Source organism: Zootoca vivipara, chromosome 10, assembly GCF_965207765.1.
Source record: "Zootoca vivipara chromosome 10, rZooViv2.hap1.1, whole genome shotgun sequence".
Classification (NCBI taxonomy): domain Eukaryota; kingdom Metazoa; phylum Chordata; class Lepidosauria; order Squamata; family Lacertidae; genus Zootoca; species Zootoca vivipara.
In genome coordinates this window covers 6148598-6164643 of record NC_142593.1, presented here as the reverse complement: position 1 = coordinate 6164643, position 16046 = coordinate 6148598, and the positions used below count along the sequence as shown (strand labels likewise).

At 45.9% G+C, this 16046-nt stretch overlaps 1 protein-coding gene across 4 annotated transcripts in view; it reads left to right on the top strand.

Annotated features, from left to right (window-relative positions):
- LOC118076759 (uncharacterized) overlaps positions 1-12639 on the top strand; it is a 49501-nt gene extending 36862 nt beyond the window's left edge. For 2 of the 4 annotated variants that reach the window (XM_035099744.3, XM_035099745.3), the window contains 4 exons: positions 6419-6546; positions 8399-8515; positions 10095-10205; positions 12455-12639. In XM_035099744.3, the coding sequence (XP_034955635.2) occupies positions 6419-6546; positions 8399-8515; positions 10095-10205; positions 12455-12575 (477 nt within the window). In that variant the 3' untranslated portion in view covers positions 12576-12639. Of the gene's footprint in view, positions 1-6418; positions 6547-8398; positions 8516-10094; positions 10206-11385 lie in introns of all 4 variants that reach the window. The other 2 variants (XM_035099743.3, XM_060280075.2) reach the window with 2 other exon arrangements.
- The last annotated feature ends 3407 nt before the right edge of the window (positions 12640-16046 follow it).

Sequence of the window (16046 nt, the reverse complement as noted above, 5' to 3'; positions counted from 1 at the left end):
TAGATGCGGTGGTTTATTATAATTATTTCTGTATTTTCCATAATGCAATTATTTCTGTATTACTATAATGCAAAAGTCATGTTGATGTGTGTGTGTGTGTGTGTGTGTGTGTGTGTGTGTGTGTGTATATATATATATATATATATGTCAGAGGGCCTGGTATGGCTACTCTAGAGTAACGACTCCAGCATGGTCTTTTAAGGTTTTTATTAAGTGCTGATTATTTACAGTGTTCAGAGCAGTAAAAATGCATCCTTAAGGTGAGGTGTCTGAACTCCCGAATGGCGATTGGCGCGTTTTCTTCCAGCACCACAGCTTTGGCAGACCCAACCTCTTCCCCCTACGTTTGCGTCGCAATTCGGGAGTTGGGGGAATTGGCCTCCCCCCTGTGCGTCCAACTTCCTGTCCCACCTGCGGCCTGGGCTCCACAACCTTGCCTGAGCCTCGGACACCACTTCCTGACTCTCCGCTGGAGGCAGAGCTCTCCTTACTCTCTCCCGCGCTTGGGGATGGGCTGGAACTTAAGATGGGAGGGACTTCCCTGTATCCCTCGTCCCTCACATCCATCCCCCTCCCAGGCTCCTCTCCCCCCCTTCCTAGTGGCTCTCCGCTTGCTGGGGACGAGTGAAACCCCAAGAAGTCTGTGGCATCCGAGCCTGTGGGTGTAAAAATTTCCCCCCAATCCTGCGATCTTTCTCCTTCCCCCTGAGAAGACGGGAATCCCAAGAAGTCAGTGGCGTCAGAGCTGGTGGGAGTAAAAATGTTCTGCCAGTCCTCTCCTGCCTCTGACGTCGTTGACCTCGGTGAAACCCACACCTCTTCTTCCGTGTCCTCAAATTCCGCTTCCCATCTCCATGGAGAGCTGCTGCCTGCTATCCCTTCCTCCTGCCCCTCCCCCTCTCCCTCCCTTTCCATGTGCCAGGGCTTGGGCCTGTGGGGGAACAGGGCGTGGAACTCTTCCACTAAAAATTCCTCAGGTACTTCTGTGGCCGGTATCCACTCATTGTGGGACGGCGGAGTGTCCTCCCATGCTATCAGGTACTCCAGTCCTCTCACCCCTCTCCTTGAGTCTAAAATCTCAGTTGCCTCATTGAGCTGTCGGGCGTCTCCCGTCTCCCTCCCTCCCTCTGGAGGCTGATCGCTGTCCCTGAACCTGGTACTTTCCCTGTACGGCGACAGCAGCGATCTATGAAACACTGGGTGCACTCTCATGTCCTCCGGCAGTGCTAGCCTGAAGGCTACCGGGTTGACCTGTTGCGTGACCGTGAAGGGGCCCAGCCTCCTGGGTGCTAACTTCTTGCATCGCCCCCTGGTGGGAAGACCTTCCGAGGATAACCAAACCTTGTCCCCCACCCTGATGACCTCTCCCGGTCGCCTGTGGCGATCTGCCCCCTTCTTGTACGCTTCCTTGGCCCTCTCCAAGTGTTCTCTGAGCTGCTGGTGCACCGTCTCCAGGTCCTCTGCCCAATCCTCTGCCTGTGGGCCCTCTTCCTCCTCCTCCCCCTCCCTCTCCGGGAAAGATCTGAGGTCGCGCCCGTAGTTGGCCTTAAAGGGCGACACCCCTGTGGAGACGTGCACCGCATTGTTGTAGGCAAATTCTGCCAGTGGCAGGCGATCCACCCAGTCCGTTTGCCTCTGGCTGACGTAACATCTCAGGTACTGCTGCAGAATGGCGTTGACCCGCTCCGCCTGTCCATTGGTTTGCGGGTGCCTAGCCGTCGACAAGCTGACCTCCACCTGCAGGAGGTTCATGAGCCGCCGCCAGAACCTGGAAACAAATTGGCGGCCACGATCCGAAATAACCCTTAAAGGCAATCCATGCAGTCTGAATACGTGGTCAACAAACAGTTTGGCCGTCTCTTCTGCCGAGACCGCCCTGGCACACGGTATAAAATGGCACATTTTGGACATGAGGTCCACCACCACCAACACTGCGGTCTTGCCCCTGGACGACGGCAGGTCTGTGATGAAGTCCATGGACACTACTTCCCACGGCCTGTGCGGTGTGGCTAAGGGCTCCAGCAAACCTGCTGGTGGCGCTCTGACCACCTTTGCTCGCTGGCAGGTGTCACATCCCCTTACATAATCCCGAACATCCTCCCGCACCCCTGGCCACCAGAAGTGTCTCATGACTAGGTGAGTGGTTTTGTCCCTTCCAAAATGACCCGCCGTTGGGTTGTCGTGCATCTGCTTGAGGGCCTTACCTCTCAGCTGTTTGGTTGGCAGGTACAGGGCTCCCTTGTAAAAAAGCAAACCCCTCCTTTCCTCAAAGTATTTGGCCTGCTCCCCCCCCCTCTCAGTTCTCTGAAGATGCGGGTGGCAAATTCATCAGCTGCTGTCAGTGCTGTGAGTTCTGCCTCGCTCACCACTGCTGCTCCGCAGGACCATGCTGATGGGGGGAAAATATGCCTGGGTGCCGGTGGCAACTCCTCCTCCATGTACTCTGGCTTGCGGGAGAGGGCATCCGCCCTGACATTCTGCTCTCCCGGGATGTAGTGGATGGAGAAGTTGAAGTTCGAGAAGAACTCTGCCCACCGTATCTGCCGCTGGTTGAGCACCCTGGCAGTTCTCCAGAACTCCAGGTTCTTGTGGTCTGTGCACACCTGGATGGGGTGCTTGGCGCCCACCAGGAAGTGTCGCCAGTGCTGGAACGCAGCGTGGATCGCGAGAAGTTCCCTGTCAAACACTGTGTAGTTGCGTTCCGGCTGGGTCAGCTTCCTGGAGAAGAAGGCACAGGGTCTCCACTCTCTGTTGGCGTCCAGTTGCAACAGAATCGCTCCCAGAGCCTTGTCCGAAGCATCTGTCTCCAGGCGTAGGGGCGCATCCTGCACCACGTGGAACAGGTGCTGGTCTGAAGCGAATACCCTCTTGAGGCTGTCGAACGCTGCTTGCGCCTCTGGTGTCCACCGGAACTTCTGCTTGCCTCTCAGGCAGTCGGTGATAGGAGCCGTGACGCGAGAGAAGTTCTTGATGAACTTCCTGTAGAAGTTCGCGAAGCCTAGTAGGCGTTGGGCATCTTTGCGCGTCCTGGGGCTGTGCCAGTCCAGGATGGCCTGCACCTTGTCCTTGTCCATCGCCAGCCCCTTGTCTGACAGCTTGTAGCCTAGGAAGTCCACTTCTTTGGTGTGAAACTTGCACTTCTCCAGCTTCACATACAGGTGGTTGTCCTTCAGGCGCTGCAACACCTCCCTGACATCCTTCACATGCTGCACTGGGTCATTGGAGTAGATAAGGATGTCATCCAGAAAGACCAAGCAGTTCTTGAAGAGGAGGGACCCCAGGACGTGGTGCATGAAGGCCTGGAAGCATGCTGAGCCCCCTTGCAACCCGAAGGGCATCACCAGATATTCAAAAGAGCCCAGAGGCGTGAACATCGTGGTTTTCCATTCATCACCCTCCCGGATCCTAATCAAGTTGTACGCCCCTCTTAGGTCGAGCTTGGTGAAGATCTTGCCCCTGCGTGCCGCTGTCAGGAGATCATCCACTCTGGGCATGGGGAAAGCCACTGGCTCTGTCACCGAATTTAGCCGTCTAAAATCCACCACCAGACGGCGCTGTTGCGTGTCTTTCTTGTCCACCCAGAAGACCGGGCTGCCCCCTGCTGCCTTGCTTTCTCTGATGAACCCCCGCTTGAGGTTCTTGTCGATGAAAGCGCGCAGATCCTCCAGTTCCTGATCTGACATGGCGTACAGCTTGGCTGGGGGTATAGTTGCCCCCGGCACCAGGTTGATCTGGCAGTCAAAAGGTCTGTGTGGGGGTAGGTGGTCGGACTCCGCTTCGCTGAAGACCTCCTGCAGGTCCCAGTACGGCTTGGGTATTGCCTCACCCCCCTTGACGTGCATGGTGGCCACCGTGGCTATCGGAGGCCCCTCCCCTGGTTGGTGCTGCATGCAATGTTCCAGACAAAAGTCCGATCCAAAAGTGATGCATCTCTGGTGCCAACTTATGGAGGGGTCGTGGCGCGTCAGCCAGCTCATGCCCAAGACGATGGGGGGGTCTGAGATGGTTGTGACGTTGAAAGCCAGTGTCTCTGAGTGCCTTCCCACCGTCATTCTCATGGGGGGGGTTTGATGCGTGATGGCCCCTCCCAGCAGCTCTCTGCCGTCAATGGTGGCCACGTGCAGGGGAAAATCCAGCTGCAGAAGTTGGATCTGGTGCTCTTCCGCAAAGTTTCTCGAGAAGAAGTTGGCTGAGGCACCACTGTCAATTAAGGCGAGGACTGTCAGGGGATAGCCATTTGGGAGCGTGAGCGTGACTTCTAGAACCACTCCTGCTCTGGGAGGGGTGGGCTGGCTGTGCTCCTCTCTGTGCGGGTGGGCGGGCGGGGGCTGTTGTCTGCTGACTGTGCCTGGCCGCTCCCCCTTGTCTCCTGCGGCCAGGCTGTCTCGTTTCCCTGCTGTGGTGCTGCGTCAGCTGGGGAAGGTACAACCGTTCCCGCCTTTCCTTGCCACTCTCTGCGCTGAGGGCAGTCTCTGACGCGATGCCGGGGGGAGTTGCAGAGAAAGCAATTCCCGCCTCTTCCCTCCTTGCGTCTTGGCGCCGCCGGGGTTTGAAAAGCCCGCGCGCGCGCTCCTCCGATCTCCATCGGTTCCGGCTCTGGGCTTGGCCTGGGCGGGTGTGGGGGCGGGCCCTGGGGTGGGGTTTGGTGATGTGGTCTGTCCTGGGAGCGTGGGAACCAAGGTTTTGCTGCGCGCGTCGCTTGTTTGTCATTCCATCTGGATTCCTGTCTCACCCCCACCGCTAGCGCCGCTTTGCTTAACTCATCCATAGTTCGCGGTTTGGGACCTCTTGCCAGCTCATCCTTAACGTCTGCGTGCAAACCCATGTAGAAGGCTGATTTCACTGGCTCACTTTGCAGATCCCACCCCAGTTTGTGCACCAGCATGGTGAATCTCGCCCAGTAGTCCCTAACTGTCGATTTTCCTTGTGTTAAGTTATGAAGCTCCTCTTTAGTGGCCTCCATTTCACTGTCACTAGCATACATTATTTTTAAAGCTTCTAGAAATAATTTTGCGTTCTTCATGCAAGGATTTTTTTGCGCGATGAGCGGTCTTACCCATTCTCGGGCGGCCCCCGTCAAATGCTCTATGATAAAGGAGACTCTGTGCGCGTCATCTGGGAATTCTGCTGCATGCAATTCCAGCGCATAATTTATTTCTGTCTCGAATCCTAGGTACTCCCTAGGGTCGCCGCTAAACTTGGTGACTAGGCTCTGTCCCCTTCTCACTTGGACTAGCTGCGGCTGGGGCACCCCCCCACCTCTAGCGGCTTTCTCCTCTTCCAACTTTTTCTGTAGGTCCAAAACCATCACCCTTAGCTGTTTCTCAGTCTCCTCTTTTGTCCTCACCTGGTCCACCAGCTTGTTCAGCTCCTCCTGCGCCCCTCGCGCTTCCTCCTGAGCGGCATGCAATTGCTGCTGTGCGTGCGCTGTGAGGTTCTGCAGCTCCTGCTTCGCTGCTTCGGCCTCCAGCCTCCAATGCTCAGCCTCTTGAGCGCTCATCGCTGCACTCCAAAGTAGCCAAAAAAAAGATTCGGGAGTTGCTGTCAGAGGGCCTGGTATGGCTACTCTAGAGTAACGACTCCAGCATGGTCTTTTAAGGTTTTTATTAAGTGCTGATTATTTACAGTGTTCAGAGCAGTAAAAATGCATCCTTAAGGTGAGGTGTCTGAACTCCCGAATGGCGATTGGCGCGTTTTCTTCCAGCACCACAGCTTTGGCAGACCCAACCTCTTCCCCCTACGTTTGCGTCGCAATTCGGGAGTTGGGGGAATTGGCCTCCCCCCTGTGCGTCCAACTTCCTGTCCCACCTGCGGCCTGGGCTCCACAACCTTGCCTGAGCCTCGGACACCACTTCCTGACTCTCCGCTGGAGGCAGAGCTCTCCTTACTCTCTCCCGCGCTTGGGGATGGGCTGGAACTTAAGATGGGAGGGACTTCCCTGTATCCCTCGTCCCTCACAATATATATATATATATATATATATAATGTTGTCTGTAATTGTGTCAGAACTGTGGAGGAGAAAAACAGCAGTGAGCTATATAGAAGTTTATTGCCATATTGTGCATTCTCAGTATTTATTTTTTTAACAGCTGCTATTTTGCCATCTTATGCTAGTACGTTTTTTGAGTAGGTGGTTTTTATTTCACAGCAGAACAAATCTTGAAGCAACTCGGGGAAAGTGCCTCTTGTTTTGCGTAGGACTGCTGTGGTTGATAAGACTGTCACAACTAGCATAGCCAACTGGCCAGTCTGCTGGCCTGTGACTATTATATATTGATGCATTCCTTCCTTTTCAATTGGTTGAAACTGCAATAGAGAGGCCTGCATGACAGTGGCAATAACGTTGTAGAGCTGCACTAGATGGAGAGTGCTACCCAAATTGTTGTGTTTCCTTTTTCTCTCTCCTGTTGGGCTGCAGGTGAGGGATCATGTTGTACATTTAATTGTGAAGAAATGCCCTAAACTGGAATGTTTGGTTCTCAATTCATGCTCCCAAGTAACCGATATAAGCCTTTTAGAAATCAGCGTTGGCTTACCAACAATCAGGTATGTTTGAAGGCTAGCTATTGTAAATGCATTTGTTATTCAATTGTGCAAGCAACCTTTCAACTCTGGACTTAAAGGTCTTACAGGCCACCAACACACCAGACTTAATAGTCTAATAAAGTACTCTTTTATAATACTGCGTACTACTTCACTTCTTTTTTTAATGTAGTAAGTCAGCCCTGCTGCATTTGGGCGTTCCTCCTACTCACTTTGCTGTCTGAGGCTCCAGACCTCTCCTGCAAAGTCCTGTCCTGGCTGCATCATTATTGTTCTCAGGTTTTTTTAAAAATCTCACAGTCATTTTTAACCCTTTGGGTGATGTGGTGTTCCTGCTTACAAAAGCATGGCATGATTCAGTGTTTGTGGTGGATGCCATAGACACTCAAAGTGCAATCGTAAAATCAAAATATTCATTTTACAGAGAAGCATGCAATTCTGTAGTAGCCAAGCAAAACACTGAACATTTGGTACCTCATCACATGACACTTGGAAATGCATGGCAATATACAATTATTAATGATTTTAAAAAAGTAGTTCAGGGCATCTTAGATTCTAAATGCTAGCTTTCAAAAAAGAAATCTCATTATAGTATTCAAATTGGAGTGCTACTTGAGAGTGAAATCTGCACTGCAGTTCCCAGCATTATTTAATGTAGTGCAGCTGGGGCCTAACAAGGGAAATTTGTGTGAGAGATTGGGATGGAGCATATGATAACAAAACCCATTCTCAATGGGGGCATTACACCATTCCTCCACTTACTTTGGTGAAAGGTGATTCCCCAATAATGGAAGTCTTTGGAAAGCCCAAAGACAGTGATTGGTGTGTATGGAATGACTTTTTAAGGATCCATTTATCTTGCTTCTAAAACAGAGTTAGTTATTTGAGTAGCATGAAATTTTGTCAGCATTATTACCACTTAATCCTTGAAATATTGGCTTTTTCCTGACTGACGACCAGTTGTATTCTTAGATTGCCTTTGATTTCATGAGTTCATGATGATAAGTTTGAAGGGTGGATAAAACTGGCTTGTACTCATATTTCATTGTTTTATTTTATACAGTGCTCTTATTTGATAACTCATTCAATATATTTATTTGGACTGAAGACACACCATCATAATTATTTTATGCATCATCTCCTAATTGGTTAATTAGTTGCCCAACATACCATGTGGCAGAGATAAAGTTGAAAGTTTTTCCAAAATCATTATGGATTATTTACAAGATGCTTTACAGCAGAGTGTTTTATTACAGCTTTATAATTTTACCTTGTGATATGAAATTGTTTAATACTGCAGACAAGAGAATCAAAAGCCAAGTTTGGAGATTTGCTTGTTCAATGACCACAAATGAAACAAATGTACTTTAATATAACTTTCTCTTTTAACTTTCTTTCCCCCCATTTCCTTTTTGCAAGAAATGAGAGTTTCGTACTATAAAAATAATTTTCAGTGTTACAAGTGGTGACACAGGAAACATGAACTTGTGAATCTCCTCTTTGGTGAAATGTGTGAGCTCTGGGCACATCTGCTGAAGAGGTGTGCAAATTCCTGCTTCCCATCTTACCTGGGAAAGTGTTAAAAGGGGAAGCTCAAGTTATTCCTCTGTAACCACTTATAAATATTGTCAGGAACTGCCCTGACACAACGTCATGACACAATCAGTAAGCTGCACCCATCCTTCTATGTATATTTGCTAGTTTAGTCTGCTATGGGGTTGGATCATAAACATCAACCATGTACTAAATGGAGCTGCCGTAACTACTTAAAACACTTACCTCTGATCTACATAATCAGCTGGTTGCTATATATATGGATGTTGGTTTTTTCTTTCTTTTTTAAAAATTGCTGCAGGTACCTGGATGTTAGTGGCTGTAAAGAGATCACTGACATCGGAGTTCAAGCTTTGGCGGGGAGATGCCGGAAGCTTTCTTTCCTTGATTTAAGTTCCACTGCAACCAGCAAAAGAGGGTAGGGTGTTTGAGGACATTTTGCAAGTGACGTGTTCAAGGAAATATGCAATAAAAATGTAATCTGACCTTCAAACAGTAGCAGCCAGTAATGGTACGGTGGAGCTGCCCTCCTAACACCCATGTTTGCTGCAGACTGCCTGGGGAATGAGGCAGGGCGGGACAGTTCGGCTCCAAATTTGTGGTTTGAACTGATTTATTTTCAGGCAAAATTTGGAGTTTCACTATCACTCTTTCAGGCTACGTACCTGGTGCTACTGACACAGGCTATCATATGGCTGTTGTAGAGCATAAAGACTATTTCTGATTAGTTTATTATCTACATTTAAAAAGGAGAGTGGTGGTTGTTGCTGCTAAAGTAACCTGGTGTGCATCATCGGCTACTAAGCTCCAGTTGTTACCAGTAGGTGCAATTTGTAATCTCCCTTTTCATCATGACTGGATTTTCACTCCCAGAAGCTGAGGATCTGCTAATTAAGATCCAGAGTGGAGAGTAGACAAAATAACCTAAGAGCTTTTCCCCGAACCCTTCAATTTCCCATTCTGATTTGCAGAGCATCAAGACTGTTTCCTAGGTAGCTATGGCAACAGCTATATAATTGTGAGTGCTTTATGTTCTTTAGATGCAGTCTAGTACTGCTGGACTATCCGGGTATCATCTGATTGGTCTGCTCTGTTTAACTTTTTGATTCCATTATTTTCAGAAATGTTTACAGCTGCTTCTCATATAACTATTTTTCTTCTACGAACTAAGTGGATTTAAATGTCACAGCACTGGAACATGTCCTCCTTGTAGTTATTCAGACTGTAGCACTTTCAGATAAATGGCTGTAATAATATTGATGGCCTTTCTTGATTGCATTGCCCTCCACTCCCACTGGCTGCACGCAGATCAGTATCTTGTAGCAACAGGCTCTGAAATGCTTGAATCATATTATTTTTTTATTAATTTATTAAATCTCATCTGTAAATCTCAGGACATTTCTCAATGTAAAAATACAGGATACAAAAAACACAAAATGCATAATAATGACAAAAATAAACCTTAACAACCCCCCCCCCCACATGCATCCTTCTGTGTTATACCATGCCCCCCCCCATGGCAACTATTTTGTGACTGGCACCCACAACACTCTCCCAAAATTCAAAATGTACCTACTGGTCCATAAAGGTTGGTAACCCTGGTATAGAAGCTAGCCTCTCTTGTATGTAACCTTCAGAAGTGAACGGCAAAATAAATACTTTATGGAGAAGCATGAAACAAAGTAAATAAAATGTGAAATGTGGCTTCTTCTACATCAAAGCCTTTTGTTGCTGTTTTAAGGAATGCAAATGCATCACATCCTATATAGAATGCATATACCCCCAAAATGGCTGAATCATCTTGCAAATAAGTAGCTGATCTTTAAAGCATGAAATAGCCATTTCACCTAGTGCTGTGAGTATCAGGAATAGGTGACCTTTGATGGTTTAGAATGTGCTGTGTACTTAATCCGAGTTCATAGAGCAAAATTGCTTTTCAAATCTTACTTCAAAAGCAGAACTTAACTTGTAGCTTGTGTCTTGTTTATGAGCTTCAGGGTTTCCCTGTTGGCTAGCTTCTGCTTCAGGACTTTGGAATGTGTGAAGCTGAGTTTCTGCAAGAATATCTCCCTGGATGCAGTTGTGAAATTATGCAAAAATTGCAAAAGGTGAGTGTGACTTCCTCTAATAAAATCCAGGTATTGATGATTTTGTTGACTTAATAGTAAAGGGATCAACAATAGAACCCTCCTGGAACTAAATTATGAGGAAAGGTTTAAGTATTTGGAGAGTAGGATGGAGTATCCTGGAGGAGGGCATGACTTGACTGGAGCAGAAAGCCATTGCACTGTTTTATTATAGGTTCCATTTGTTTGCCATAACGGGTAAATGGAACCTCCATGTGCAGAGGCAGAATGAATACCAGTTGATGTGGGGCACCAGTAGTGCTATCAGATTCATGCCCCACTGGTCGCCAGATACTGCTGTCAGAAACAGAATGCTAGATTTGATGATCTTTTGATCCATCTTTAGCTGTCATTTTCAGTGACAATATGAGCAGGCGGTGGAGATGTAATGCACCCCTAGGGCTTTGTGCCCCTTTATGTTCATGTAAGCAGGAACCCCATACAATTGGACTTCCCAGGCTGTGTATGGCCATATGCATGCAGGGGCCCATTTCATGCATTCAAACAAATGTGAAGTTGCTTGAGGGAGAGGCATGGTCAAAGGAAGGATCCAAAACAATGTTCAGTTTACTCAAACCTGCATCAGGAAGAATTCATGTGTCTGCAGAATGATTTTAATGCCCTGTAGTTAAGATTAAAGGCAGTGAGTGTAGTGTCATATTGCATTCCAGAGCAATTTGCATTCCAGACCTTTATTGTTTGTTTTATTTTGTAGTGTGAGTAACCTTAGTCTCCTTTGAGGTAAATGAATGGTGAAACCTCCATTAAACATTTCCTCATTTAACAAATTCTTTAGAGCAGGGCTGGCCAACTCCCAAGGGACTGCAATCTACTCACAGAGTTAAAAGGACGCAGTGATCTACCCCATTTTGGGGGGTTCAGGTTGTTGAGCTTTTTTTTAGGGAGGAAAGCCCGGTTTGGGGGGGGGGTTTCAGGTCAAAGTTGTTGAGCTTTTTTGGGGTAGTCAAAGTTGTTGAGCTTCTTTGAGGGGAGCCAGTGATCCACCAGTGATCTACCACAGACGTCCAGTGATCTACCGGTAGATCACGATCTACCTATTGGACGTGCCTGCTTTAGAGATACCATAATGCTCTCCTGCCTTTTTTTTCTTTTTCCCACTCGATACTGCTGTTCGGCTATTTGCTGGCTGGCTGGGGATCAGGACAATGTAGGTGGTTTTGATATTATTCAGTTGAAGAAATACACCTCTTACTTTTTTCAGTGCTTCAAGTAAGTTTTTATTACCAACGGAAGAAGAGCTGTTAGTACAAAAGGAGACCTGGCAACAAGAATCAAGAATGACAATCAAATTTTTGTTTTCTTGTGGATATTGTTTGACATCTCTCAAGGTGATAGGTTGAGAATTCCAAAAAGTGCTTGCAGCCTTCAAGCAGGAATATTTCGGGCTCCTGTCACTGGATTTGCAAGGAGTTAACACATTTGTTTCTCCAGAGATAGTGGGCTTGCTCTGTGAAGTAGGAAACACCTTTTAAACATTTATGATGTTAGGGAAGAAAGAGAGTTTGCCTCCTCCCTTCTGCTTCCATTTAGTTTTCTCTTTCCAAATTCATAACTGCCAAACTGGCTTCAAGCTGTGCCTCTGCCGTCTCTCCCAGCTCTGTCAGTTTTATTACCCAGTGAAGGCAGAATCCTAGTCCATCAGGAAAATATGCCTAGCTGTTAAGAACATACCATATGCCTTATATCAAACCAGACTGTTGGTCGTTCTGACTCAGTACAGCAGCCTTTCTCAACCGGGTGCTCTCTAGATGTTTTGGGCTACAACCTCCATCAGCTCCAGCCAGTGATCAGGGACGATGGGAGTTGCAGTACAAAACATCTAGAGGGCATCAGGTTAGAGAAGGGACATGTACACAGACTGGCCACAGCTTTTCATGGGTCTTTTTCAGCTGTACCTAGAGATGCTGAGGATTGAACCTGGACCTTTGGCATGAAAAGCCTGTGGTCTACTCATTCTGTCACCACCCCAATTAAGATAAACCCATTAACAGATGATAAAACTCTATAAACTCTCAGAAAGTCAACAGCTATTTGGTAGAGGCTTCGGTGGCGCATGTAATGCACGTTCATCCTACTGTCTGCAGAGCATCTTATAGGAAAGGCCCTCTGGCATTTTGTAAAAGGAAGCAACACATTTTCAGGGACTTATTCTGTGGCTGCCAGATGATTAGTAAAATAAGTGAATGAACTATCTACAATTTTTTTTCCAGACTGAAGATACTTCATTTATACGGTTGCCACTTTGTGCCTGATCTGGACTCCATTAAAAGAATCAATAAAAATGTTGAAGTGCTGCATGACCTGACAGCTACTAAATTGTCATCTGAATGAGGAACTTTACAAAAAAAAACCCAATTTTGATTCAGCAAAGAGATATTATATTAGTTTTTCCTAAGTGTTTGACTTAATTCATATTTTATTCTTTATTTAAAAGTATGTGTAGAAGAAATGTGAGGAATGGAAAAGCTATCTAGACCCCTATGAGCCTGCCCCATACAGAGCTCCTACTTTCTTCCAAACCAACATTTGGCTTCAACAAAGGAAAAGTCTTTCTCTGTTGATGCACTCAGATTTATATTATATTATATTATATTATATTATATTATATTATATTATATTATATATTATATTAATTTACACACACACACACGCATGTGCACCCACCGACTTACCCTGGTTAATTTTTTTTAAAATAAAGAAATAATGATTTTCATGTTAGCTGCATTTCTTTCTGTGCAAAGAAAAGTGTGATAGAACTATTTTAAATAAATAAATAAATAAATAAATAAATAAATAAATAGCCTCGGTCCAGTATACCTGAAGGAGCATCTCCACCCCCCATCGTTCTGCCCGGACACTTGAGGTCCAGTACCGAGGGCCTTCTGGCGGTTCCCTCGTTGCGAGAAGCCAAGTTGCAGGGAACCAGGCAGAGGGCCTTCTCGGTAGTGGCGCCCGCCCTGTGGAATGCCCTCCCATCAAATGTCAAAGAGAAAAACAGCTACCAGATTTTTAGAAGACACCTGAAGGCAGCCCTGTTTAGGGAGGCTTTTAATGTTTAATCGATTATTTTATTCCATTTTTTTGTTGGAAGCCGCCCAGAGTGGCTGGGGAAACCCAGCCAGATGGGCGGGGCATTATTATTATTATTATTATTGTTATATAATCTAGTTATGTAGGTAAAAATCAGCTAGGGTGCTAAAGTGGATCTACTTTTTTGTATGTGCTTAAGATGTGTGCAGGAAAACATGGTGAATGTAGCCAAAAACACATATTTTTGAATTGTGAATCACGAGTAGTGGACCACATTTAAGTCCTGATGATTGCAATGAGTGAGGCAAGAGAGGATAAAATAAGAACTTATATATATATATATATATATGTTAAGAGTTATTTATTTATTTATTTATTTATTTATCAACTTTTTTTCTGGATTGGGTTTACTGATCGTAATTTCCAACCTCACAAAACTGGTGCTAGAATCATCCAGAACTTGGAAGTTCTAATGTTGAGCATTGGGGTTCCTAAATATAGTAAATATGGAGTAAAAATGGCAGTGGCTCCACAGGAAGTGTGCTAATGGTTACATGTCTTATTTGAGATCACAAAATTGGTGCCAACACTTTGAGAGATTTCTGAAAGCTTCATTATACTTTTACGCAGTGCTTTTTTTCTTTAAAAAATGTTTAGGGGTACAGTACTCTCATTTTGACTCAAGGAAATAACCAATTTATAGTTCAAATTGAGGAAAATAAATACAGTAAATGGACAAAAGTACAAAGATTCACAAAATGTTTATGGGTATGCGTCCCCCCAGAAAAAAGCACTGCTTTTAGGTTTTAAGTTTTAAAGCTGAGTTTTTAAACTGGAATTTTATTTTACAGTGAAATAGAATAGAAAAATGTCTTACCTCAATGAATTGTTGGTTTGTTACTTACCTACCAGAATTACTCAGCCATTGAATTCAAAGAGGGCACTATGTACACTAGAGACCAAATCTGACACATTTTTAACATTTAATTTAAATTGGGGCCACATTCAAACTGCTATCTCTTGTCCTCCCCCCCCCCCAATGTATGACATATCGGAACAAAGCTTTGTTTTCTCTTTCCCTGCTGAGAGCTTTGTCTCCCAACGCCCACTCTTACTACTCATAAAAATAAATTATCTTTTGTCGGGTGGCTTTTCTGCCAGTTGCTTGAATAGCCTGGGTGGTGCCTGTGGCTGCAGCAGAAGTGTCAAGCCTTCATAGGTGGAAATTGGCAGCCTGAATAAATACAACCAGTGCCATCCATTTTATAGGTTACATCTCTGTGACAGTGCTCAGTGACGTCGTATTTGATCTTAAGAAAAGAGCTAAGGGAAAGAACCCTTTCAACCCATTCCTGAAACTTGGTTGGAGTGTGCCAAAAGATGTGTCACCACACCACCTCACAATCCTGCATTTTGCCAGCGCTGCACATGCAGTGTGTTGGCCTGAGTGGTTGGCCTGAGACCCAGGTCTCTCAAGTTCCATTTTGAATCCAAGACTCTTTCTTAGAGGGCATGCACAGCTGCCCTCACCAGCCCATCTAGTGTTAATGTAAGCCTGCAGGTTTAAAACCATTGTTTTGCCTGTTCCTTGAAGCAAAAAATCACAATTGTTCTATAGGTGAATAGAAACCAAAATCACAGGGAGCAGCAGCATTATGTGAAGATCAGAGTCAGTTATGAATATATTTTGATTAAGGATTCATATTCCAGAAAATACATTGGCACAGTTTCTTTTTCAACAGACAGCGAGTCTGTTTCTGTCCTTGTAATATATGTAGGCAATACAATCTAAGTGATATCTGTTAACTGTAGTTAGAGCAAAGAAACCTGTTCAGCAAGTGAGCCCTTTCTTAGCGAATCCCAACCTCGCAGAACCAGTGTTGCAACTCTAAGTCACTTCCTTTCTCTGGTTCTCAGGTACTGTATTCTATTTTGAGCACACTGTTCTGCAAGCAGAAAGGTCAGAGTGTTTAATGTTTAGAAGCCACACACTTGTAAAGTCTAGACTTGTTACTCTTTGAAATGATCCCTTATATTAAGGAAAAGAGGTTAGATTCCTTTCAGTTTTTCCCTTATATTCAGCAATAATCCATACAAGATGAGAGTTTAGTGGCACAACACATGGAAAGGTCTACTAGGTCCTTTGACCAAGTTTTTGAACAAGGCAACTAAAAGATTTCAGACTACAGGAACACAGGGAAATATATATGAAAACTTACAAACTGTGGCTAGTTAGACCAATGGCCAGCCACAGAATTAAAAGGCAGCTTCTTGAGCATTTTGCTTGTAGCCTTCCATGCGTTTTTTGCCCCCAGGATGTATACACTCCATTTTAAAACACATTACTTCCCCCGAAAGAATCCTGGGAACTGTAGTTTGTTAAGGGTGCTGGGAATTGTAGCTCTGGAGGGGGTAAACTACAGTGCCCTGGATTCTTTGGGGAAGGCATGTGCTTTAAATGTGTGGTGTATGCAGAAACTCCCAGCAGCAGCACCCAGTCAGGAATTATGGGAGTTTTAGTCCAGTAGCAGCAGCAGGACCACAGGTCCTTTTTTATAAGAAGGTAATTCTACCGGTATAAGAAGCGGGGCGCGGGTGGCGCTGTGGGGGGTTAAACCACAGAGCCTAGGGCTTGCTGATCAGAAGGTCGGCAATTCGAATCCTCACGATGGGGTGAGCTCCCATTGCTTGGTCCCAGCTCCTGCCAACCTAGCAGTTCGAAAGCACATAAAAGTGCAAGTAGATAAATGGGTACTGCTACAGCAGGAAGGT